Genomic DNA, 21527 nt, shown 5'->3' on the forward strand with positions numbered 1-21527 from the left:
AGGCGAGTGGGGAGGGCGGGGGGGAAGGGCGTCCTAAGGGTCGGTGCGGCTGGCGCTCGGCGCTCCGCGCGGCTGGGGGCGGCTGCTCCGTGAGGTTCCGAGCGAGGGGGCGGGACTTCCGCAGGAAGCTGAGCCGGGTGTTGTGTGTTGGCCTGAGCTACTAGAACTAGAAAGCGAGAAGGAGGTTGCGCTAGGTCTTCGGCCTTTCGCTGGTCGGGGTACCGAATGCCTGGCTGGGGCCTAGAGATAGCTGAGGCGATCTGCTGGGCAGAGCGAACGGCGTGCGGGTCTCGGCGCGGCTCCTGAAGGGTCTAGATCGGGGGGCGGGGGGCGGGGGAGACCGCGTTCCTCCCTCGGGAAGGGCCCGGCAAAAGTGACATCTCGCCTTTAGTGTGTTCCCTGACATTTCCTTTACTCAGGCTCCCACATCGGGGCTAGAAGGAGCCCCCCCCGAGTTCCCTGCTGGTCTCTGGAAACTGTCCCGTGGCTGCTCGCGAAGATGCCGTACCTTGGCTCTGAGGACGTGGTGAAGGAACTGAGGAAGGCTCTGTGTAACCCTCATATTCAGGCTGATAGGCTGCGCTACCGGAATGTCATCCAGCGAGTTATTAGGTATCACCAGCCTACCTTAGAATTCTAACTCCCACCCTACCCCCCCACCTTCCCCACCCTCAACCCCCTCTTCAGGGCTCTGCCAGCAGCCACTCTGAGAAAAGTAAATAAATCTTCGTACATGACTGCGTTTCTGGACTGTCATGTCACAGTCTCCTCTGTGGACCGTCTCACCTATTCGAGATGTTTCCGTCATGTCTCAGGCGTTAGCAGTTATGCCGCCTTCCTGGTTCGGTGACTTATGTGAATGTCATCAGGCATCCTGCTAAGCATGCTAGGCAGCCTTGGCGACACTCTCCTTAACATCTCGAGTCAGGCGGTATGCATAATTCAAAATATCTGTCTAACGTTGTTAAGACTGGAGTGTTGGCTAAGGCGGTCATTACCAACACCTTTTTGTGGTAGTTTATTAATATGTAGCCTTGTCGCCTCACTTCAGTTAGGATTTTTCCCCCCTATTATATATGTTTTTGAACACATAACTAATCTATGGCTGTAGCTCCAAAATGCTAGTAGGACACAAAAGTCCCTTGGGGTGATTTTTCTTTTTAAAGGGTGATCCAGGAATCGATTCTGATTTCATTAGGATGGGATAGAATCCAGGAACTGTGTTCTTAAACATCTGAGCTGACTGTAGTAATTTGATTCCACAACGTTAGAAGCAATAATCAGTGAAATGAAGTTCAGATTTTTTTATCATGTCACCCAAGGAACAAATGCTCATGCTTTGTAGCATGTACTATTAACGGAATCACAGTTGTCTAGTGAGCTGATGATGTAGCTAAAGTCCTCGGTGAGGAACATTTTCTGACTCCCACAGTGGCACGTGGATGCGGATCGTAGTGGTCTGTGTGTTGTGTGCTAACTCGAGAACTTAACACTGTTTTTTAAAAAACCAGTGATATTCTTAGCTGGCTTCTTAGTTGATCTTGAGTTCCCAAACACCTGAGACTACGCCTGTTCTCTGTGCTTTGGTTTTGTTTTGAGACAGCCCTGGCTGCCCTGGAACTCACTATGTAAACCAAGCTGGCCTTGCACTAACCAGAGATCCATCGGCCCATGCCTCCCAAGCCCTGAAATTAAAGGTGTGTGTCACCATGCCCGGCTTTAAAAAAATATTATTAATTTTTATGTGTATGAATGTTTTGCTTGTTTATTGAAATACACCATGAGTATGCCTGGTGGCCGTGTGTGTCAGAAGAAGGCATCAGATCTCCTGGAATTGTAGTGACAGATGAGCTACCACGTGGATGCTGGGAACTAAACCCAGCTCTTTCGCAAAAGCAACAAAATGCTTCTTAACCATTAAGCCCTCTCTCCAATCTGTACCATTTTATTTTGTTTTGTTTTCCGCAACAAGGTTTCTCTGTGTAGCCATGGCTGTCCTGGACTCACTTTGTAGACCAGTCTGGCCTCGAACTCACAGAGATCTGCCTCCACCTCCCTGAGTGCTGGGATTACGGATGTGCGCCACTGCACCTGGCACCTTTACCTTCTTAAAGATGATGTCCTCATGTCCTGTCTCTGGAATGTAAAAGTCAAATGTACCATCGCTCCATCATTTCATTGGGATGTACTAAGGATTCACAGGGTTGAGAATATAGAGCAGCAGTTGCAGGCCTGTGATGGGAAGTTTTGCGTGATGCACTAGACAAAGTAGACCCAATTGTATTTCTCTGGGAGATCATAATTGAGTTTGATAACCAGAACATGCATAAATAAAAGTCCTCTTCAGATTGGGAATTCTGTGTTTTACTTCTTTCTGCTTTGTGTATTTGTTACAGGCACATGACTCAGGGTTTGGACATGTCTGGTGTTTTCATGGAAATGGTGAAGGCCAGTGCCACTGTAGATATTGTTCAGAAAAAGTTGGTTTATCTGTATATGTGCACATACGCACCTTTGAAACCAGATCTGGCGCTGTTGGCCATCAATACACTATGCAAGGACTGCTCGGACCCCAACCCAATGGTTCGAGGACTGGCGCTGCGGAGCATGTGCAGCCTCAGGTGAGCGCTGTGCTTCCTTGCTGGTCCTCAGTGGCGGGTGAGTATAGACGGCTCTAAAGCAGATTTTTAGTGAGGACAGCTTAAGCTCCCCAGTACTGAGGCAAGCACTGTTCTGCCTTGCACTCAGATTTTCAGCCATTACTTTGACTCTCTAAACTGTATCTTATGGTTTTATTAAAGGTGATTTTTCCTTTATCTTGGTAAAATAGTTCTGAGTTTTAGGTAAAAATGTTAATCGGTTATTACTGTAACAGTTTGTGATGGGTGTATAGCACTTTTCCAAATGAAAAGTCAAATTAGGCCTTATTTAATTTGATAAAGGCTTTCACCAATTTGTTATGATCTAATAGGTATGAACTGTTAAATCATATTTAAATTAAATCTCTGAGGCCGGGCGTGGTGGCGCACGCCTTTAGTCCCAGCACTCGGGAGGCAGAGGCAGCTGGATCGCTGTGAGTTCGAGGCCAGCCTGGTCTACAAAGCGAGTCCAGGACAGCCAAGGCTACATAGAGAAACCCTGTCTCGAAAAACCAAAAAAAAAAAAAAATCTCTGACAATTGAAGAAGGACTTAATTAAGTCAAAACTAGTATTTCAAGATCTGGCTGACTGACTCGAAGATGTGTTTCCTAGGATGCCTGGTGTGCAGGAATATATCCAACAGCCTGTCCTTAACGGCTTGCGGGATAAGGCTTCGTATGTGAGGAGGGTGGCAGTCCTTGGCTGTGCCAAGATGCATAATCTTCATGGAGACTCTGAAGTGGGTAAGATGCTCCACTATGCTCAATATTTATTTGTGTTGTTATGCATTTTAATTTTTTGGGGGGAGGGACTATGTTGCTTGGTAGAAAATAATGTGTCTCCACTACTTTGCATGTCTCTAAATGGAATGCATGCCTGCTTGTTTTGTTTTGTTTTTGTTGTTATTTTGGTTTTTTTTTTCCCAAGACAGGGTTTCTCTGCATAGCCTTGACTGCATGCCTGTTTTTATTTCATCTGGTTGCTTTCTTTTAGCTCCTCTTTTCATTCTTTGAAAGAAATTTATTTCTTGCTTTATGCATTTCCTCCCATACCCAAAATGTTGCCTTTGTTGTTTGTTGTAGCAGAGATATAGGTTTGTCTGGCCAGAGCTGTTCCTCTGGTTCCGTCACTATGACTTAAGTTTTCCTTTATCCGCCATCTTTGCTCTCTGTTTCAGATGGTGCTCTAGTCAATGAGCTATACAGTCTTCTGCGTGACCAGGATCCCATTGTGGTCGTCAACTGTCTGAGGTCGCTAGAGGAAATTCTAAAGCAGGAAGGAGGCGTTGTGGTTAATAAGCCCATCGCCCACCATCTCCTCAATAGGTTTGGCAGCTCTTCCTTTGTCATTGTGCAGGATGGGAGTGCTGCTGCCGTGGGTTTGGGGATACACGTGCCCCAGGAAAAGTATGAAGGGCAGTAGGCAACCCAGAGGCGCTGGCTCCCTCTCCACTTTAGCGAGGCTTCCAGGAATAGAACTCAAATCATTAAGCCTCCACAGCAAGCACTTTACCCACCGAACCATCTTGCCAGCCCAGAAGTGACTTCAGGTTTACTACAATTATTAATTGCCTCATGTTTCGCCAAGAGAATTTCTTTTATCTGACTTACTTTTTCTTGATATGTAAAAATGGTAGAAACATGCGGTGGAGATAAATTTGCTCTGCAGTTACTATTATGTTCCCCAAAGTAAGTTATTTATTTGTCTGTTTTGGAGAGATGGCTCAGTGGCTGCTCTTCAGAGGACCCACATTCGGTTCTCACCATCCACATGGTGACTCACAATGCCTGTGACTACAGTTTCAGGGATCCAACACCTTTTTCTGGCCTCCTAGGGTACCACACACACACATAGTACACAGAAATGTAGGTAAAATATGCATAAAATAAAAATGAATAAGTCTTGGGGAAAATATAGAAAATCTATAATCTAGTTCAGCAGTAAATACTTGCTAGCGTGTATGACCCCTGGGTTCATGTTATAGTACTGGAAAATAATTAATGCAGAGACTTGGTATCTGATATATATATTTAGTTTTAAATAAGTATCCACTCATACCATCAACTTGTCTTGGAATTTCTTTTTAGCTTTTTTTTTTTTAATTTGTAATTGTGTATGTACAGACAGGTGCACAGGAAAGTAGGTGATACCAAAGGCCAGAGTGGGTGGATCCTCCTGGAGTGGGAGTCACAGGTGGTTGCCAGCCACATGATGAGGTTGTTGCTAGGGATCAAGCACAGATCCTGTGGAAGAGTAGTACACGCTCTTACCCACTGAGCCATCTCTCCAGCTTCTTAGAATTAACAAAACAAAACGACTCTCATTATTATTAGTGTGTGTGTTCGTTCCATGCAAGCATGTGCCATGGCGTATGTGTGGAAGTCAGACAGCTTTTGGGAGTCATTCTTTCACTATGGGAGGGCTAGAGATTGAACTTTGGTCAGCAGGCTTGGTAACAAATGCCTTTCCTCACTGAGTCATCTCAACAACCTTGGTTGTAGAATGTAAAGCCTATTTATTTGTTGTTGTTGGTTTTTTTTTTTTTTTTTTTTTGAGACAGGGTCTCTGTGTAGCCTTGGCCATCCTGGACTTGGTTTGTAGACCAGGCTGGCTTCAAACTCATAGCGATCCACCTGCCTCTTCTTCCCCGAGTGTGCTGGGATTAAAGGTATGTACCACCTTGTCCTGTGTGAAGCCTGTTTTTTTAAAATGTAAGAGGAATTTGATCATGGTATAATCTAGTTTAAGAATTCCCTCCCCCTTGTGTCATGGTTTGGCTCATGGCAGTTGTAGAAAATCTTCCATTTGTTATTAGTGCTTTTCCCTGGGCGGTGGGAAAACCTGTCTTGAAAATACATACACACTTACACACACACACACACACATACATACATACATACATACATACATACATACATAGTACTTTTGTTTCATTTTGGACAGAATGTCAAAACTGGACCAGTGGGGCCAGGCTGAAGTGCTGAACTTCCTGCTCCGCTACCAACCCCGCAGTGAGGAGGAACTGTTTGATATTCTCAATTTGTTGGACAGTTATCTCAAGAGCAGCAGCACAGCTGTGGTGATGGGAGCCACCAAACTCTTTCTGATTTTGGCAAAAAAGTTCCCCCATGTACAAACTGATGTGCTGGTACGCGTCAAGGGACCCTTGCTAGCCGCCTGTTCTTCAGAGAGCCGTGAGCTCTGTTTTGCTGCTCTCTGTCATGTCCGCCAGGTCTTGCATAGTTTACCAGGCCACTTCAGCAGTCACTACAAAAAGTTTTTTTGCTCCTACTCGGAGCCCCACTACATCAAGCTACAGAAGGTGGAGGTGCTGTGCGAGCTGGTAAATGATGAGAACGTGCTGCAGGTGCTGGAGGAGCTCCGCGGGTACTGCACTGATGTGTCCGCCGACTTTTCACAGGCCGCCATCTTTGCTATAGGTAAGTTGCCGCTTTTTTTTCTTGGGACCTCAGGTCAGCCAGCCAAAGAGCTGTAGTCAGGGAGCCAGCTTCAGAGACAAAGTACCATGCATTTTGGGTCATTGCTTGGCCAGTGATTACATGCACAGGAAAAGATTGTTTTGTTTTAAATCAAGGCAGATGTTTCTAAGTGTAGACAGTTCAGATAATTTGAAAAATGAACAATAATACTTAAATATTATATTGTTCTTTTGTTACTTTCTATCCAAAATATTTTCGTATATATCATCTGATGGTATTATAAGGCAGCCAGGAATAGTGGGTATTTTAAAGATGAAGAAATTTAGCTATAAAAAGGTTACTAAATGGCCAAAAGATCATATAATTTCCAAACTGAGTGGAACCTAACAGTCTTGATTAAAAGTCCTTTGCTTCTACTATGGGCTGTTTATAGTGCCAAGTGTAGAACAACACATAGTAATTTCTTAAACTCTGACTGCTCGGTCTGAACCTTTTTTTTTTCCGAGACAGGGTTTCTCTGTGTCACCCTGGCTGCCCTGGACAGACCAGGCTGACTTCAGACTCACAGAGATCCGCCTTCCTCTGCTTCCCAAGTGCTGGGACTAAAGGCATGTGCCACCACACCTTGCCCAGAACTTATATTTTTATTATTTATTTTATATTTTTTCTGAGACAGAGTTTCTCTGTGTAGCCTTGGTTGTCCTGGACTCGCTTTGTCGACCAGGCTGGCCTCGAACTCGCAGAGATCTGCCTGCCTCTGTGTCCCTGAGTGCTGGGATCAAAGGTGTGCGCCACAATGCCCAGCTCTGGACTTAAAAGGCTAGAAAGTTTCAAAAATATAAAAACACTTGTCAGACTAAGAATCAGAGGGCTGTGAGGACAAGGAACCCTCATATTTGAAATAAAATTACTAGAGACAAAGGAGACAGTAAAAGGTCTTAAACTTAAAAGATAGCTGTCACGTATCTCCAGCAGAAGTATTCCTATTTAGGTGTGCTGCAGCCAGAAGGGTGCCTTAGTCAAATGTCCTGTGTGCCTGTGATTCCAGCACTCAAGAGACTGAAGCAGGAAAATCACAAGTTCAAGGCCACCCTAGGTGATATAGCAAGACCCTGTCTCTAACAAAGAGACCAAAACAAAAAGAACTGCAGCCCATACTTTTCTCATAAACTCAAATTCTTTGTTACTCTGCTTTCAGCCTTCTGCTATGGGAATTTTTTCTTTTCCAGGAAGTTTCTTTTGGTAAGTTGAAAAAAAAATTGATTTATTTTAAACATTGTTCCCTTGGCAGCAGACTGAGATTCTTACTTCATTGTAATTAGAATTTTTTTTTCTTTTAAAGATACCTTTGGTCACTGTGTTAATTATTTTTCTTGTTCCTGTGACCACAATACCTGATTAGAAGCCACTTAAGGAGGGAAGAAGGGTTTTTGTTGGCTCACATTCCGAGGGGCTGCAGTCTGTCGTGGTCGGCGTGTGGAGTCAGCTGGTTGAATTGCATCTTCATGCAGGAGCAGAGAAGGGTGCATGCTGGTGCTGTGTTCACTTTTTTCTTTTTTGGGATCCCCAAACCCCAGGATGAGTCTCCTCTTTTCAGATAAACCTTTGTGGAAACGCTCTTACAGACATACCCAAAGTGTGTTCCCATGGTGGTTGTAAATCCAGTCAAGATGACAGTGACGATTAACCACCACAGACATTTTTGTCTTTTTCTTGGTTGTTCTTCTCCCGTCTTCTCTGAGACGGGGTTTCTCTGTGTAGCTCTGGCTGTCCTAGAACTAGCTCTGTAGACCAGGCTGGCCTTGACCTTACAGAGATCTGCCTGCCTCTGCCTCCATAGTGCTAGGAGTAAAGGCGTGCACCACCACCACCCAGTCTAGCTAGGTAGCCCGGATTAGCCTCTAACTTGAGAATTTCCTGCTGCAACCTCTCAAGTGCGTGGATTACAGGTGTGCACCTTGTTGCTGTCTTTGACTAGTAGGGAGTGAATTTGAATGACATACTGGAATTTCACCTTCCTTCCTCTTCCTCTGTAGGTAGCATTGCCAAGACTTACACAGACCAATGTGTGCAGATTCTAACAGAGTTGCTGGGACTTCGACAAGAACACATCACTACAGGTAATGCCTGCCTTCCTAGAAGTTTTCTTTTCTTTTCTTTCTTTTTTTTTTTTTGTTGAGTACCTAGCTAACAGTAGTTGTTTAAAACTCTTTTTGTTAAATGAATTTCAAATAGGTAAGCTTAAACGTGTTTTTGCATCATTTGCTGCTCTCAGAGAAGCATGGGCTCTCTAGATTTATCAGGGCAGACTCTTCCAGCTGTTAGGTGTGACAGGGCTGTTCTGAGATAATGAAGGTCCTTTCTCCTCTTTTTGCTTCACCCAGCTTCCGAGGCTGGGCTCAGGTGAGGCAAGGAAGGGTCCTAGAATGCAACATTTAGGAAGACCTTATTCTCGGGTTTATGTGAGTGCTAGTACTGTGTTCAGTGTCTGTCAGCTACACTACCCCACATTCATCCACAGGATATATTTACAAAGTGATCCTCTACGATTATTTACTTATCTTCATGTCAATTTGATACGTGTAAAATTCAAGCATATTGCCCATTTTCAATTAATTAATAACTACCCCTCCATCTTAACGTGGTGGCACACATGTATAATCTCAGCACTAGGGGAGGCAGAAGCAGGCTGATCTATGTGAATTTGAGGCCAATCTGGACTATAAAGCAAGTCCAGGCCAACCAAGGCTACATGGAGAAACCCTGTCTCCAAAAACCAAAAAAAAAAAAAAAAAAAAAAAAAAAAAGAGAAAGGAATGAAGGCAGGAAGAGCCTACCCCTTCAAAACCTATTTTATAGAAATTCAGTCATGAATTTATTGTGAATACCCAGCTCTTCCTAAGCTTCCTCTCTGCATGGAGTCTCTAATACTGTGTCTTGTGTCCTGGGCTGTTGCAGTGGTGGTGCAGACTTTCCGAGACCTGGTTTGGCTATGCCCTCAGTGTGCTGAAGCTGTGTGTCAGGCCCTGCCCGGCTGCGAAGAGAGCATTCAAGACAGCGAGGTAGAGTGTAGCTCTCTTTTTACTTCTAACCGAGTAAGGGACCACAGGACCCTGCCTTCTGAAGTGAGTCTGTATTTGGTTTGGTTTGGTGGTGCTAAGGATCAAACTTGGGCTAGGTAAACACTTCTACCACTGAGATTTTCTCTAGCCCTGAAATGGAACCTAATTACTCGTTTGCAAATCCCGTGTCGAGTAGGAACGCGAGCTTGCTTATGTCTGAGTGTCTCTGGGCTATGAATAGCACTTTCAATTATAAAAAGAAGACTGAGCTATAGTTTCAGTTACATATTCTTTGATACCTACCATTGTCTTCTTGAACAATTATGAGTCAGAGATTTACACCTTGGAATTGTTTTGTTGGTGATAGTTCTTTTGTTTGCTCATTTTTGACACAGGGTCTCACTGTATAGCCTGAGTGGTGTGATGTTTGACACAGGGTCTCACTGTATAGCCTGAGTGGTGTGATGTTTGACACAGGGTCTCACTGTATAGCCTGAGTGGTGTGATGTTTGACACAGGGTCTCACTGTATAGCCTGAGTGGTGTGATGTTTGACACAGGGTCTCACTGTATAGCCTGAGTGGTGTGATGTTTGATATGCAGACCAAACTGGCCTGCCTCAGCCTGCTGAGTGCTAGGATTAAAGATGTGCTCCACCATGTCTGTCCTCTGGAATTTTATGTCTGGAAGTTTTACCGAACCTTGTTTCCTTCCTCTCCCCAAAGTCTGCTGCATTAAGTATCTAGGTGTGGGAGACTTAGATGGATGGGCTTTTAAGGAATTTCACAGATGATTCTGGTGTATATTCTAAGTTAAAAACCATTTTCATAAAAATGTTTCAAGAAATTCTTTCAGCGGTTTTTATGGAGACATGAAACCTCAGCACACACCTTTGATCTCAGCACTTGGGAGGCAGAGGCTGGTGGATCTCTGTGAATTAGAGGCCAGCCTGGTCTACATAGTGAGTCCAGGATAGCCAAGCCTACATAGTTGAAAAAAAGCAAAGCAAAACAAGCAAGAAAAGAAACAGTAAATCTTAAATTAGGCAAAAGGCCCCAAAACTGACAAAGCCTTGTTTATTGCTTAATCAACGTTGGCTAACAAAAATTTTGAGTTTCCCTTTATGCATTATAGCATTTCTTTCTCTTTTTGTTTTGTTGCTGTTGTTTTGTTTTTGTTTGTAAGACAGCGTCTCATATAATGCAGGCCGTCCCCAAACTCACTATGTAGTTGCCTTTCACTCTAACCCCCCTGCCTCTATCAGCTAAGTGGGGGTATAGATGTGACCCATCCCTTCCAGTTTGTGTGTGTGATACGAGGCATGAACCTCAGGGCCTCATGCCTGCTAAGTCAGCATTCTGCCAACTGTCCTGCATCCCTAGTCCCAAGCCGTGTTCATTAGGATTTCATTCTTTCTTAGTTTAGAGAGGCAGTGGAGCAGGATGTGCAGTGCACATTGATACCAAAGAGAGCATAGTTTAGCTGCGGGCAGTAGGGGAAAAGCAAATCGGGCAGCTGTTTCCTCTGTTTGGGAAACCACATGTTAAACATCGATTATTTTCTTATTTCTAGGGGAAACAGGCACTTATTTGGTTACTTGGGGTCCATGGGGAAAAAATCCCCAATGCTCCTTATGTGTTGGAGGACTTTGTAGAAAATGTGAAGTCAGAGACATTTCCGGCTGTTAAGATGGAGCTACTGACTGCGCTAATGCGCCTTTTCCTCTCGCGCCCTGCTGAGTGTCAGGACACGCTGGGACGTCTGTTACACTATTGCATAGGTAGGTTTTTCAGAGGGTGATGCTTGCTGAGACTCTTGCCAAACGTTCTCACAGCTTCCACTATTTGGTAAATCATGTTTGGACGTGAGGAGAAAATGATACTTTCTAAAGTATCTTACCTTGTTCATTTTTTTTCCTCCTCTTATGTTTGTCACAAAGGTTGGAGGTGAGTAGGGTGTGTGTTTGTTTATTTGTTTGTTTAACTCAATTGGTTGCTTTCTCTCAGAGGAAGAAAAGGATATGGCAGTGCGAGACCGAGGGCTCTTCTATTACCGCCTCCTGTTACTTGGCATTGATAAAGTTAAGCAGATCCTGTGTAGTCCTAAATCTGACCCTTCCCTTGGACTTTTGGAGGATCAGGCAGAACGACCAGTGAATAGCTGGGCTTCAGACTTCAACACACTGGTGCCAGTGTATGGCAAAGCCCACTGGGCAACTATCTCTGAATGCCAGAAGGCAGAGCGCCACCGCCTTGAGCATCCTCCCAGTGTGTCCTTGGTCACATCAGGTAAAAACAGTGTTTACCTTACATCTTGTCATGGTATGGCTTCCCACCACCCCTTGCGGTGACTGGTAGAAAGTAAAATTCTGCAGCTAAATTTCAGGCTGTTGCCTGAATTTGAATCCTTTGTGGGCAATGGGGTTCATCATTGGTTATTTAAGCCATTCATCTAAGACAGAAGTCACAGTGTAAATGTGTTTGGGTTTTGATGTGTATGAGACAGCCAATGTGGCCTTGAGCTGGGTGAATACTTCCCTTGAAACCTTGATTTTCCTGTTTCCAGTATCCCCACCCCGCCCCCAGGTGCTGGGAGCACAAGTAGGTACCACACATCAGGTATTTTGGGATGTAAAGTAAAAATGCTGATTAAGGGCATCTCTTACCCAAGCTTTCTGACTCTCTTAGGACACTTGGCTTCTGAAGATAACAAAGAAGGAGCAGAAGACCCTCCTGACCCTGACGCGCTTGTGCTGGTCCCCAATCTGCAACTTACTGCTGAGTGTTTTGAGAAAACATGGCTTAGCCTCAAAGTTACTCATCAGCAGGCGTTTCCTTGGCAGGGAGAAGTCCAGCCTGACACTGTACAAATGGCTCTAAAAGTAGTGAACATTCAAACCATTGCAATGAGCAGGGCTGGCGCCCAGCCCTGGAAGGCCTACCTCAGTGCTCAGGATGACACTGGATGTCTCTTCTTAACGGAGCTGCTCTTGAAGACTGAGGACGCAGAAATGCAGGTCTCTGTGAAGCAGACTGAGCTGAGGGCTGAAACACTGCATGGTTTTGTTTCTGTCCTAGAAACTGTGATTGGAACAATTGGAGACATAAAATCTTAAGAGTCTTGCTGCTTGCCTTGGGTGAGATGCACAGCTGTCAGAGTTCCTTCATTTTCTCATAAAGTGCGTGTAAGTCCATGTTTCAAAGGCAGAAGAGAACGGGGAGCCTGGGGATCGCGCTCTTACGTTTACCCACGTCTCCCACCTTGTTCCCTTCACGCCTGGCAGAGACTGGTCCCATTTTAAAAGGAGACTGTCTACACTAGTGTTGAAGAGGGAGCAGGATGGGATGAAGGCATCCTGGGGATGGTTCTCTCATCATTTTAAGGATTGAATTATTTATTAAATATACCTATCTTTTTTGGGAATTGGTAGCTATCATCATTTTTGAGAGTCTATTTTTCTTCAGCAAATTTTTCTTGTATTTTCAGGCATGCCTTTTAGGTTAGTATCCAAAAGTCCTTCATGTGTCATTTAGAGAACTTCTTCAGTGTCATGGCTCACCACTCCTGACAAAGTGGTTTACCAAAGAAGAAAGCAGATAGCTGGTTTATTGCAGTTCTCTGAGTGCTCTTTCATACCCAGGCCTTAACATCTATTTCTGTTTCTTTTCTTGTCTTTGTTTTGTTTTGTTGAGACAGGGTTTCTATGTGTAGCTTTGCCTGTCCTGGACTCGCTTTGTAAACCAGGCTGGTCTTGAACTCACAGAGATCCGCCTGCCTCTGCCTCCCCGAGTGCTCAGATTACAGGCGTGTGCCACTGTGCCTGGCTAACATCTATTTTTTGCCTACAACAGTTCCTCACTTTCATGTCTCAATGCATAGTGTATCTTTCTTAGTTGTGAACTCTTTCAGGACGTTTTGTTTTTCTGTGATACTCACTGCCTTCATTAGGGATCTGTTTCAAACTGTCAAAGCTGCCATGAGGGGTGTTGGATTTTAAGTTGTTTTTTTTTTCTGTGTCTACTGTAGCTCTCAAATCATGAGATGGAGACCTATTACATTTATTAATAAGTTGTAGAGCATTACATCTGGACAAATATGGATCTATTCTAGCCCGCTTATACTGTCCTGGCTGCTTGCCAGCTGTCACCTGCCATCTAGTCTGGCCCCAGCTGCTCCTGCTCCATCTCTGTCCTTATGCCAGCCTCTCATGGCCCATCACTCTTCTCCTTTCTCTCTCTTATCTCTTACCTGGGACTCCCCAGACTGTCTGCTCTGCACAGTCATGGGCCCTTGAGCTTCTTTACTAACTGATCAGAGATAACTGGGGAGTAATTTTTACACATCACTGAGACAGGAGATTCCTCAATAGCATTGACAATACCAGAATCTGTTAGCATTTAGCTCTCAGCAATTAACAAAATACAGAGGCACACCTTGGTACAATGTGAATGAAGGTCGCCTGTAAGCATAAGGCTATTGTATAATGCAATGCTGATTTCTTGTATACTGCCCCCATACCTGGTTCTGAGAATCTCCTATCTCAATGTTGTGTAAATACTGCTCCCCAAATGTCCCCTGATATGCCAGTAAAGCAGCTTACAGCCAGTCACTGAACTGGGGAGAGAATAGGGCTGGACTTCCTGCCAGGCTGGGGAGGAGAGTTAGAAGAGGAAGTAGGGGATTCAGCCATGGGAGAGGTTCAAGAGACAGCAGGAAGGAGCTGGGACAGGGAAAGCTATAAAGTGCAATTATCTCTGGGATGTAAGCTGAGAGGAAGTCACATTAGCTTAGAGGGTTAAGAATAGAGTAATAACTGCTCAGTTCTTGTGTTGTGAAGCTTGATTATTTCTTTTGCTAACACATATATATGTAATTTATTGTTTTGCCTGCATGTATGTCTGTGAGAGTATGTCGGATCCTCTGGACCTGGAGTTACAGACAGTTGTGAGCTGCCACGTGGGCACTGGGAATTGAACTCAGGACGTCTGGAAGAGCAACCAGTGCTCTTAACTGCTGAGCCATCTCTCCAGCCCTGTGAAGCTTTTTAAAATAATATAATATAATCTCAATTATTTGTGTGACAGCCAAGTTAAGAGAGAAATTAAAAAACAAACAGTTATATAAAAATAACTGTAGCAGTCCCCTCTGCATAGGACCTGAGGATGTAGCTCAGTTGGTGGAGTACTTGGTTAGCCTGCACAGATCCCAGGCCCGATCTGCAACACCACATAAAAATGCCTGTAATACTGGTGCTCAGGAGGTGGAAGCAGGGTGATTAGAAGTTCAAGGTCAGTATCAGCTATAATAGGGTGTTTGAGGCCAGTATGGGATACATGAGACACTGTCAAGGGAAAAAAAAAAAGTCCTGGCAAGATGCTTAGCAGGTAAGGTGCTTGCAGCCAAGCTTGTAAAGCTGAGTTGGATATGTCTGACCCACGCTGAAGAAAGAACAAACTTCCACATGTTATTCTCTGACAATCATCTACATGCATGCCACGACACAAAGTATGCTCCACTGCATGCAATAAGTTTAAAAAAAAAAAAGGTGTTTTTAAATGGTCTGGCTTAGTGGGTGAAGCACCTATAACCAAGCCTGGTGACCCCAGGCTCCCCACTGTGGAAGGAGAGAACTGGTTTCCAAAGGTGACTGACCTCCACCCATGTGCCACATCAAGTGTGTGTGCATCCCTCTCCCTCAATAAAAATGTAAGAGCAACAATTTTAAGTTGCTAGCATACTCCTAGAAGTTCTGTAGCCATTGTTTTCTTATTGCTTATGCTCAGTGTTTATTTTATTTATGCTTGACAGTTTTATACAAGTGATATCACTTGTTCTATAGGTGCAAAAGAAAGAGGGCAAGCTATAATAAGACCAAACTCTCCAGAAAGGGGAAAATAAAACATCAGTGAGTCCCACTTGGCTTAGAATGCAGAAATAGATGTTCAGAGTATAAGGACTGACATGTTAGCTTCAGATTTGGTGTTGTAAGTGATTTGGCAGCCAGAATGACGGAAAAAATTTCTTTGTCATCAGATTTTTCTTTTTAAATTTCTTATTACATTTAGTGCACACACGTGCATGTGTGGAGTTGTGGGTCCTGGGTATCTTCAAAGTTGGTCACAATCCCCTTTGACCACTCAGCCATCTCGCCAGCCCTGCTATCAGATTTTAATTTTTAAGAGAAATGTACATGTAGTTCCATGGGTGGCATAAAGTGGTATGTACTTAGTAAAGCAGAAGACATAACAAACTGAGTTGAAGGCACATTTCTGAGGGCTTGTGGTAGCCTCTCACCGTCCAGCTTAGTTCGAGGATTTCTATCTAGATACAGCAGTTGCATGGTGGACTTTGGTTCTGTTTTGTTTTGTTTTGTTTTGTTTGAGACAGGGCCTTACTACATACAGCTATATGTAGACTTTCTGGACACAACAGAAATCCTCCTGCTTCTGCCTCCTAAATGCTGGGATAAAAAGGCTCACGTCATCATGCCTGGATAAATTATCTTAATAGATAATTTTTCACTCAAGACTTCTCCCAACAGGTTCTTCATAGAGTGAATAGTAAATAGTATTGAATTGTTTAATAAGAAAGGACCTATATTTTGGAGCTGTCTATTAAGGAGTCTTCCCAGCTGAATTATTTTATTTATTTTTTTCCAGCTGAAGAATTTTAAGGGCAGTGAAAGTCTTGTTTTTATGTCTCTACAATATAGTCACCATAATATTTATTAGTGAATATTTATTGAATGAATAGCTACAAGTAATTAGACTGGTGGTCTTCTTAAAATGTTTATTTTGTAGGCTGGGTGTGGTGGCACATGTCTTTAATCCCAGCACTTGGGAGGCAGAGGCAGGCGGATCACTGTGAGTTCAAGGCCAGCCTGGTCTACAAAGGGAGTCAAGGACAGCCAAGGCTACACAGAGAAACCCTGTCTTGAAAAAAAAAAAGTGTTTATTTTGTGCATGTATATCAGGGTGCGGGTGGGGAGTGTCAGGTCAAAGTCAACTTATGGGAGTCAATTCTTGCCTTCTACTTTGTGGGTAACAGGAGTTGAACTCAGGACGTCAGGCTTGGCAGCAAGCAGCTTTACTCACTGTTCCATCTTGCTGGCCCCTACACTAATCATATTCTGTCATTGATGTTTGAAGTATGTGTTATGATATTCTATTAACTATTTAGAAAGTAATGGAATTGAATTCCATCTAGACCAGGGCTTATTCTACTTTTCCCTTCCTTCCTGTTCATTTTGTTGTTTTTTGTTTGTTTGTTTTGTTTTTGAGACTGAGTCTCACTGTGTAGCTCTGGATGTCCTGAAATTCACTATGTAGACCAGCTGTTTTTTGTTTTCTGTTTTGGTTTTTCAAGACTGAGTTTCTCTGTGTAGTCTTGGCTGTCCTGTACTCACTTTGTAGATCAGGCTGGCCTTGAACTCACAGCAATCTGCCTGCCTCTGCCTCCCAAGTGCTGGGATTAAAGGTGTGCGCCACCACGCCTGGTGGGCCTGGATTTCTTAAAAGTAGCAATATAAACCTTTGGGAGAGGTGATAGCTATTCTCATTTGTCAGCTTGACACACCTGGAAAAGGCAAATCTCAACTGAAGAATTCATCAGATTAGCCTGTGGGCATGTCCATGGGGGCATTTTCCTGATTGCTAATTGATGTAGGAGGGCACATCCCACTGTGGGCAGTGTCATCCCTAGGCAAACAGGCCTAAGCCATATAAATAAGGTAGCTGAACAACCCAAAGAATTGCTGCTTAGTTGTTTTAATATTATATTTATTCATTTTATTTTGTTTGTTTTATATCGCATGTTTATTTGGTGCCTTTGGAGGGCAGGAGTACCAGATGCCTGGGAACTGGAGGCTGGACGGGTTTCAACTACCGTGTGGGTGCTAGGAACCAAACCAGGCCCTCTGCAGAGAGCAACACGGTCTCAGCTTCCGAGCCATCGCTCCTGCCCCAGAAAACTGCTTTTGGAAGATGTATTTTTATTTATTTATTTAGGTTTTCGGAAACAAGCCCTTGCTATAAAGCCCTGACTGGCCAGATGCTTTTCAGAGTATCCTGCTCTGTGGCAGCCCTGCTGTCTCTTGAGTCCTAGCTCCTGCAGTTAACAGGTGTGCATCACTGTACCTGGAAAGTGTACTTTAAATCTTTAAAAAGTTTTAATTATTAGTTGGGGGAAAGTGGTGGCTGGGGCTGTACACCTGCCGCAGGATGCTGGTGGAGGTTAGGAGACAGCTTTTGGAAGGAAGTTCTGTCCTGCTGTCCTGAGGATCCAACGCAAGTCATCAGGCTTGCTCGGCAAGTGCTCTTACCCACTGAGCCATCCCACCAGCCCCTGGAAAGTGTACTTTTTTTGTGCAGGGGCAGGGGTTTGGTTTGTGGTTTTTGTTTGTTTGTTTGTTTGTTTGTTTTTAGAGACGGGGTTTCTCTGTATCCCTGGCTGTCCTAGACTCACTTTGTAGACCAGGCTGGCCTTGAACTCACAGTGATCCGCCTGCCTCTGCCTCCCAATTGCTGGGATTAAAGGTGTGGGCCACCACCGCCCAGTGGAAAGTGTACTTTTAAGATGATCTCAGGGAAGTACTGATTTTTCCAGTTGCTTGCCTTTGCTAATTTGTAACAACATGACGAACATTCGAGTGTAGCATGAATCTATTAATTCCTAATATTCTTCACTTTAGGAGCTCTGTTTAGCTTCTGTGAATATGTGGCTTAATGGTGTAAAATGAACAGATGCTTGCTTATCTCTTAAAATCCTGAGGGCACCTGATACTATCTTCTAAGAACAGTGGCTCAATTTCAGTCCCAGTTGATGGGTGAGGATTATGCAACTCATGTAAATAAGAACTCATGGAAACCATTGCAGAGGCGATCATTTCTGTCTTAGCTGGCCATCACCAGCGACGGTTGTATATCTCTGTCCCCTCTGTTTGAATGGGAGTTCTATTTTTTTTTTCTCAGATACTGGGTATGTGAGAGAGATTAACTTGGTTATTTTTTTAGGTAGAGATTTCCGTATCAAAAGAGCCTACATCTGAGGATTCCCCCGTATACATTTGGTACTGAGGATGAAGGAATATGGGTTTTGGGCCAGGATCCTCTAATGCAGTGGTTTTCTTTCTTTTTTTTTTTTAGGTTAATTTTTTTCCCTCCTTTATTAATTTATTCTTGTTACATCTCAATGGTTATCCCATCCCTTGTATCCTCCCATTCTTCCCTCCCTCCCAATTTCCCCTTATTCCCCTCCCCTATGACTGTTCCTGAGGGGTATTACTTCCCCCTCTATATGATCATAGGGTATCAAGTCTCTTCTTGGTAATGCAGTGGTTTTCAATTGGTGGGGTCGCAACCCCTTTTCGGAGTCAAATGGCCCTTTCAAAGGGGTTACCTAAAACCATGAGAAAACACAGATACTTACATTGTGATTCATACCAGTAGCAAAATTACAGTTAGGAAGTAGCAATGAAAGTAAGTTACTGTTGGGGGTCACCACAAAAAGAGGAGTATTAAAGGGTCACATACAGCATTAGGAGGGCTGAGAACCACTGCTATAATAAGATAAGGCTTTGAGGGACTGATGTTAGTTGTTATGGTTAGGGAGTAGCAAATAAAAGAAAAAACAAACAGCAATGAAAAAATTATGAATTCATCATTTTCCAATAGTAAATAGGAGGATGAAATTAGTACTCCAGGGGCTAGAGAGATGGCTCAGTTGTTAAGAGCTCTGTCCGTTCTTCCAAAGGTCATGAGTTCAATTCCCAGCAACCACATGGTGGCTCACAACCCTCTATAATGAGATCTGGTGCCCTCTTCTGGTGGGGAGGCACAAATGCAGGCAGAACACTGTATATAATCAATCTTTTAAAAAAAATTAGGACTGCAAGGATGAAGGAACATGGGTGTCAGGGAAGAGATGGTTTGCATTGAAGGTTCAAAGGAGTAAATAAGGCATGGAAAGTTATTCCGCAATATCCCTGAGACCCTATATTCTGTTTCTATAGCCTTATCACATTGATTATACAATATAATCCAAAGAAGTTGAGATTATATTCTAAAGATGGCATTTAACCATAATATATCATTAGTGAAGTGGAAAGGTGGTTTACTATGCTAAGAAAAGCTTGAGTTTGAGGTAAGACAGACTTGTATTTTTTATTACTTACTCTGCTTGTGCATAGCTGTGTAGGCCAGAGGTCGATGTTAAATGTCTTCCTCAATTGTTCTCCACCTTACTTTCTTAAAACAGTCTCTCACAGAACCTAGAGCTTACTGATCCGTCTAAACAACTGGCCAACAAGCCACAGGGATTCCAGTGCTGGGATGACAGGTGCATGCTGTGCCCAGCGCTTTACCTACGTGCTGGGGATGCAGACCCGGCTTTTCCAGCATTGTGAGACAGGTACTTAGGATCTGAGCCATCTCTCCAGCCTCAGGCCTGATTTCAAATTTCTTCTTCTTCTTCTTCTTCTTCTTCTTCTTCTTCTTCTTCTTCTTCTTCTTCTTCTTCTTCTTCTTCATCCTCTTCTTCTTCCTCCTCCTCCTCCTCCTCTTCCTCCTCCTCCCCCCCTCCTCCTTCTTTTTTTTTCTTTTTTAGTTTTTCAAGACAGGGTTTCTCTGTGTTATCTTGGCTGTCCTAGACTTCAGATTGGCCCCAAACTCACAGCAATCCACCTGCCTCTGCCTCCTGAGTGCTGGGATTAAAGGTGTGTGCCACCATGCCTGGTATTTTTTTTTTTTTATACTTCTTTACTTTTTATTCATGATCATAAACTTAGCTCTGCAATCAAGCTAAGCTTGGAGGGGAATGCGGAAAATATGGAACCCACAGAGCTTCAGTGAAAGCAGAGATTACAGGGCATTGCAAGCAGATGGGGTGGGGGTGCTCTCCTGAGCTACAGAAGGAATTGTCTGGTAGGTAAGATGCCCGCAAACCAGAAGAGTTAGAGTTTCCCACAGTGGGAAATGGTGAGCTTGCTGCTGGTCTTGCCAAAGCACTCCATGGCTTCCACAATGCTCATGCCTTCCTTCACCTTCCCAAGACCACATGCTTGTCAGTCTTGGATATGCAGATTAAAACCTGGGAGCCGTTTGTGTTCGGTCCAGCATTTGCCATGGACAAGATGCCAGGACATGTGTCCATCAGGATGAAATTCTCATCCTCAAATTCCTCCCCATAGATGGACCTGCCACCAGTGCCATTATGGCGTGTGAAGTCACCACCCTGGCATATGAGTCCTGGAATAGTTGTGTGGAAGAAAGAATCCTTATATCCAAATCCTTTCTCTCTAGTACTCAGAGCAGGAAAGTTTTTTGCTATCTTTGGAATTTTGTCCACAAACAGCTTGAAGGAGACGTGGCCTAGGGGTTCGCCATTGACAGAAATGTCGAAGAACACAGTGGGGTTGACCATGGCTGCACCAAGCAGTGACAGGGGGCAGCAGCGTCTGCAAAGCCCCCTCCCCTTTCTTAGTTCCTTCTTTATTTTTTTTCTTTCCTTTTAAATTAGAGCTCTATTTTTATTTTAAGTATATTGGTGTTTCGCCTGTATGTATGCCTGTGTGAGTGTGCCGGATCCCCTAGAACTATAGACAGAATTATAGACAGTTGTGAGCTGCCATGTGGGTGCTGGGAATTGAACCTGGCTCCTCTGGAAGAGCAGTCAGTGCTCTTAATCACTGAGCCATTCTCCAGACGCAACTCTGCTACATTTTTTTTTTCTTTTTAAGATTTATTAATGGGGCTGGAAAAGAAGCTCAGCAGTTCAGAACACTGGCAGCTCTTCCAGAGGACCTGAGTCTGCTCCCCATCACCCACATGGCAGTCTACAACTGTTTGTAATTCCAGATCAAGAAGATCTGACATCCTCATCCTCTGACCTCCTCAGGCATTGGACATGTACGTGGTGCAGATATACACGCAGGCAAAACACCTGTACTCATGAAAATAATAAAGATTTATTAAGTTTTATTTATGTCTGTGTGTCGTGTGTATACAGGCCCATGGAGGCCAGAAAAGGGTGTCTAATCCTCTGGAGCTGGAGTTCTAGGTGATTGTTAGTTGGCACGTGGGTGCTGAGAACAACTGACGCTAAGTCCTCTACAGGAGCAAAATATACTCTTAACTGCTGAGCCATCTCTCCAGCCACAGACCTGATTCAAATTTTCTATTCTAGCTGGGCAGTGGTGGTGCACTCCTTGTTTGTTTGTTTGTTTGTTTGTTTGTTTTTGAGACAGGGTCTCTCTGTGTAACAGTCCTGGCTGTCCTGAAACTTACTGTGTAGACCAGGCTGGCCTCAAACTCAAAGAGATCCACCTGCCTCTGCCTCTCCAGTGCTGGGATTAAAGGTGTGCACCATAGCTGGCAGTGATAGTGCATGCC

At 44.0% G+C, this 21527-nt stretch overlaps 1 protein-coding gene and 1 pseudogene across 4 annotated transcripts; one reads left to right on the forward strand and one right to left on the reverse strand.

Moving 5' to 3' along the window:
* The first annotated feature begins 2 nt into the window (after nt 1-2).
* Nucleotides 3-21116, forward strand: AP4B1 (adaptor related protein complex 4 subunit beta 1). Of its 3 annotated transcripts, XM_084755350.1 has the most exons (13): nt 420-612; nt 2397-2621; nt 3253-3383; nt 3818-3965; nt 5584-6080; nt 8117-8200; nt 9039-9142; nt 10714-10921; nt 11148-11429; nt 11829-15497; nt 16157-17260; nt 19396-19548; nt 20876-21116. In XM_084755350.1, exons 1-10 carry the CDS (start codon nt 500-502, stop codon nt 12254-12256), a joined length of 2220 nt encoding a protein of 739 aa, XP_084611476.1. In that variant the 5' UTR covers nt 420-499; the 3' UTR covers nt 12257-15497; nt 16157-17260; nt 19396-19548; nt 20876-21116. The 3 variants fall into 3 exon arrangements, with proteins under 3 accessions (XP_084611478.1, XP_084611477.1, XP_084611476.1); XM_084755352.1 differs by lacking the exons at nt 19396-19548; nt 20876-21116 and adding an exon at nt 3-89 and having other exon boundaries at nt 16157-16891; XM_084755351.1 differs by lacking the exons at nt 19396-19548; nt 20876-21116 and adding an exon at nt 125-218 and having other exon boundaries at nt 16157-16891.
* Nucleotides 19721-20882, reverse strand: LOC311582347 (peptidyl-prolyl cis-trans isomerase A-like; annotated as a pseudogene). Its single transcript has one exon. The product of its transcript is annotated as a peptidyl-prolyl cis-trans isomerase A-like (transcript).
* Nucleotides 21117-21527: the final 411 nt, after the last annotated feature.

The sequence above is a fragment of the Acomys minous genome, assembly GCF_964271855.1.
Source record: "Acomys minous genome assembly, chromosome: 14".
NCBI lineage: Eukaryota > Metazoa > Chordata > Mammalia > Rodentia > Muridae > Acomys > Acomys minous.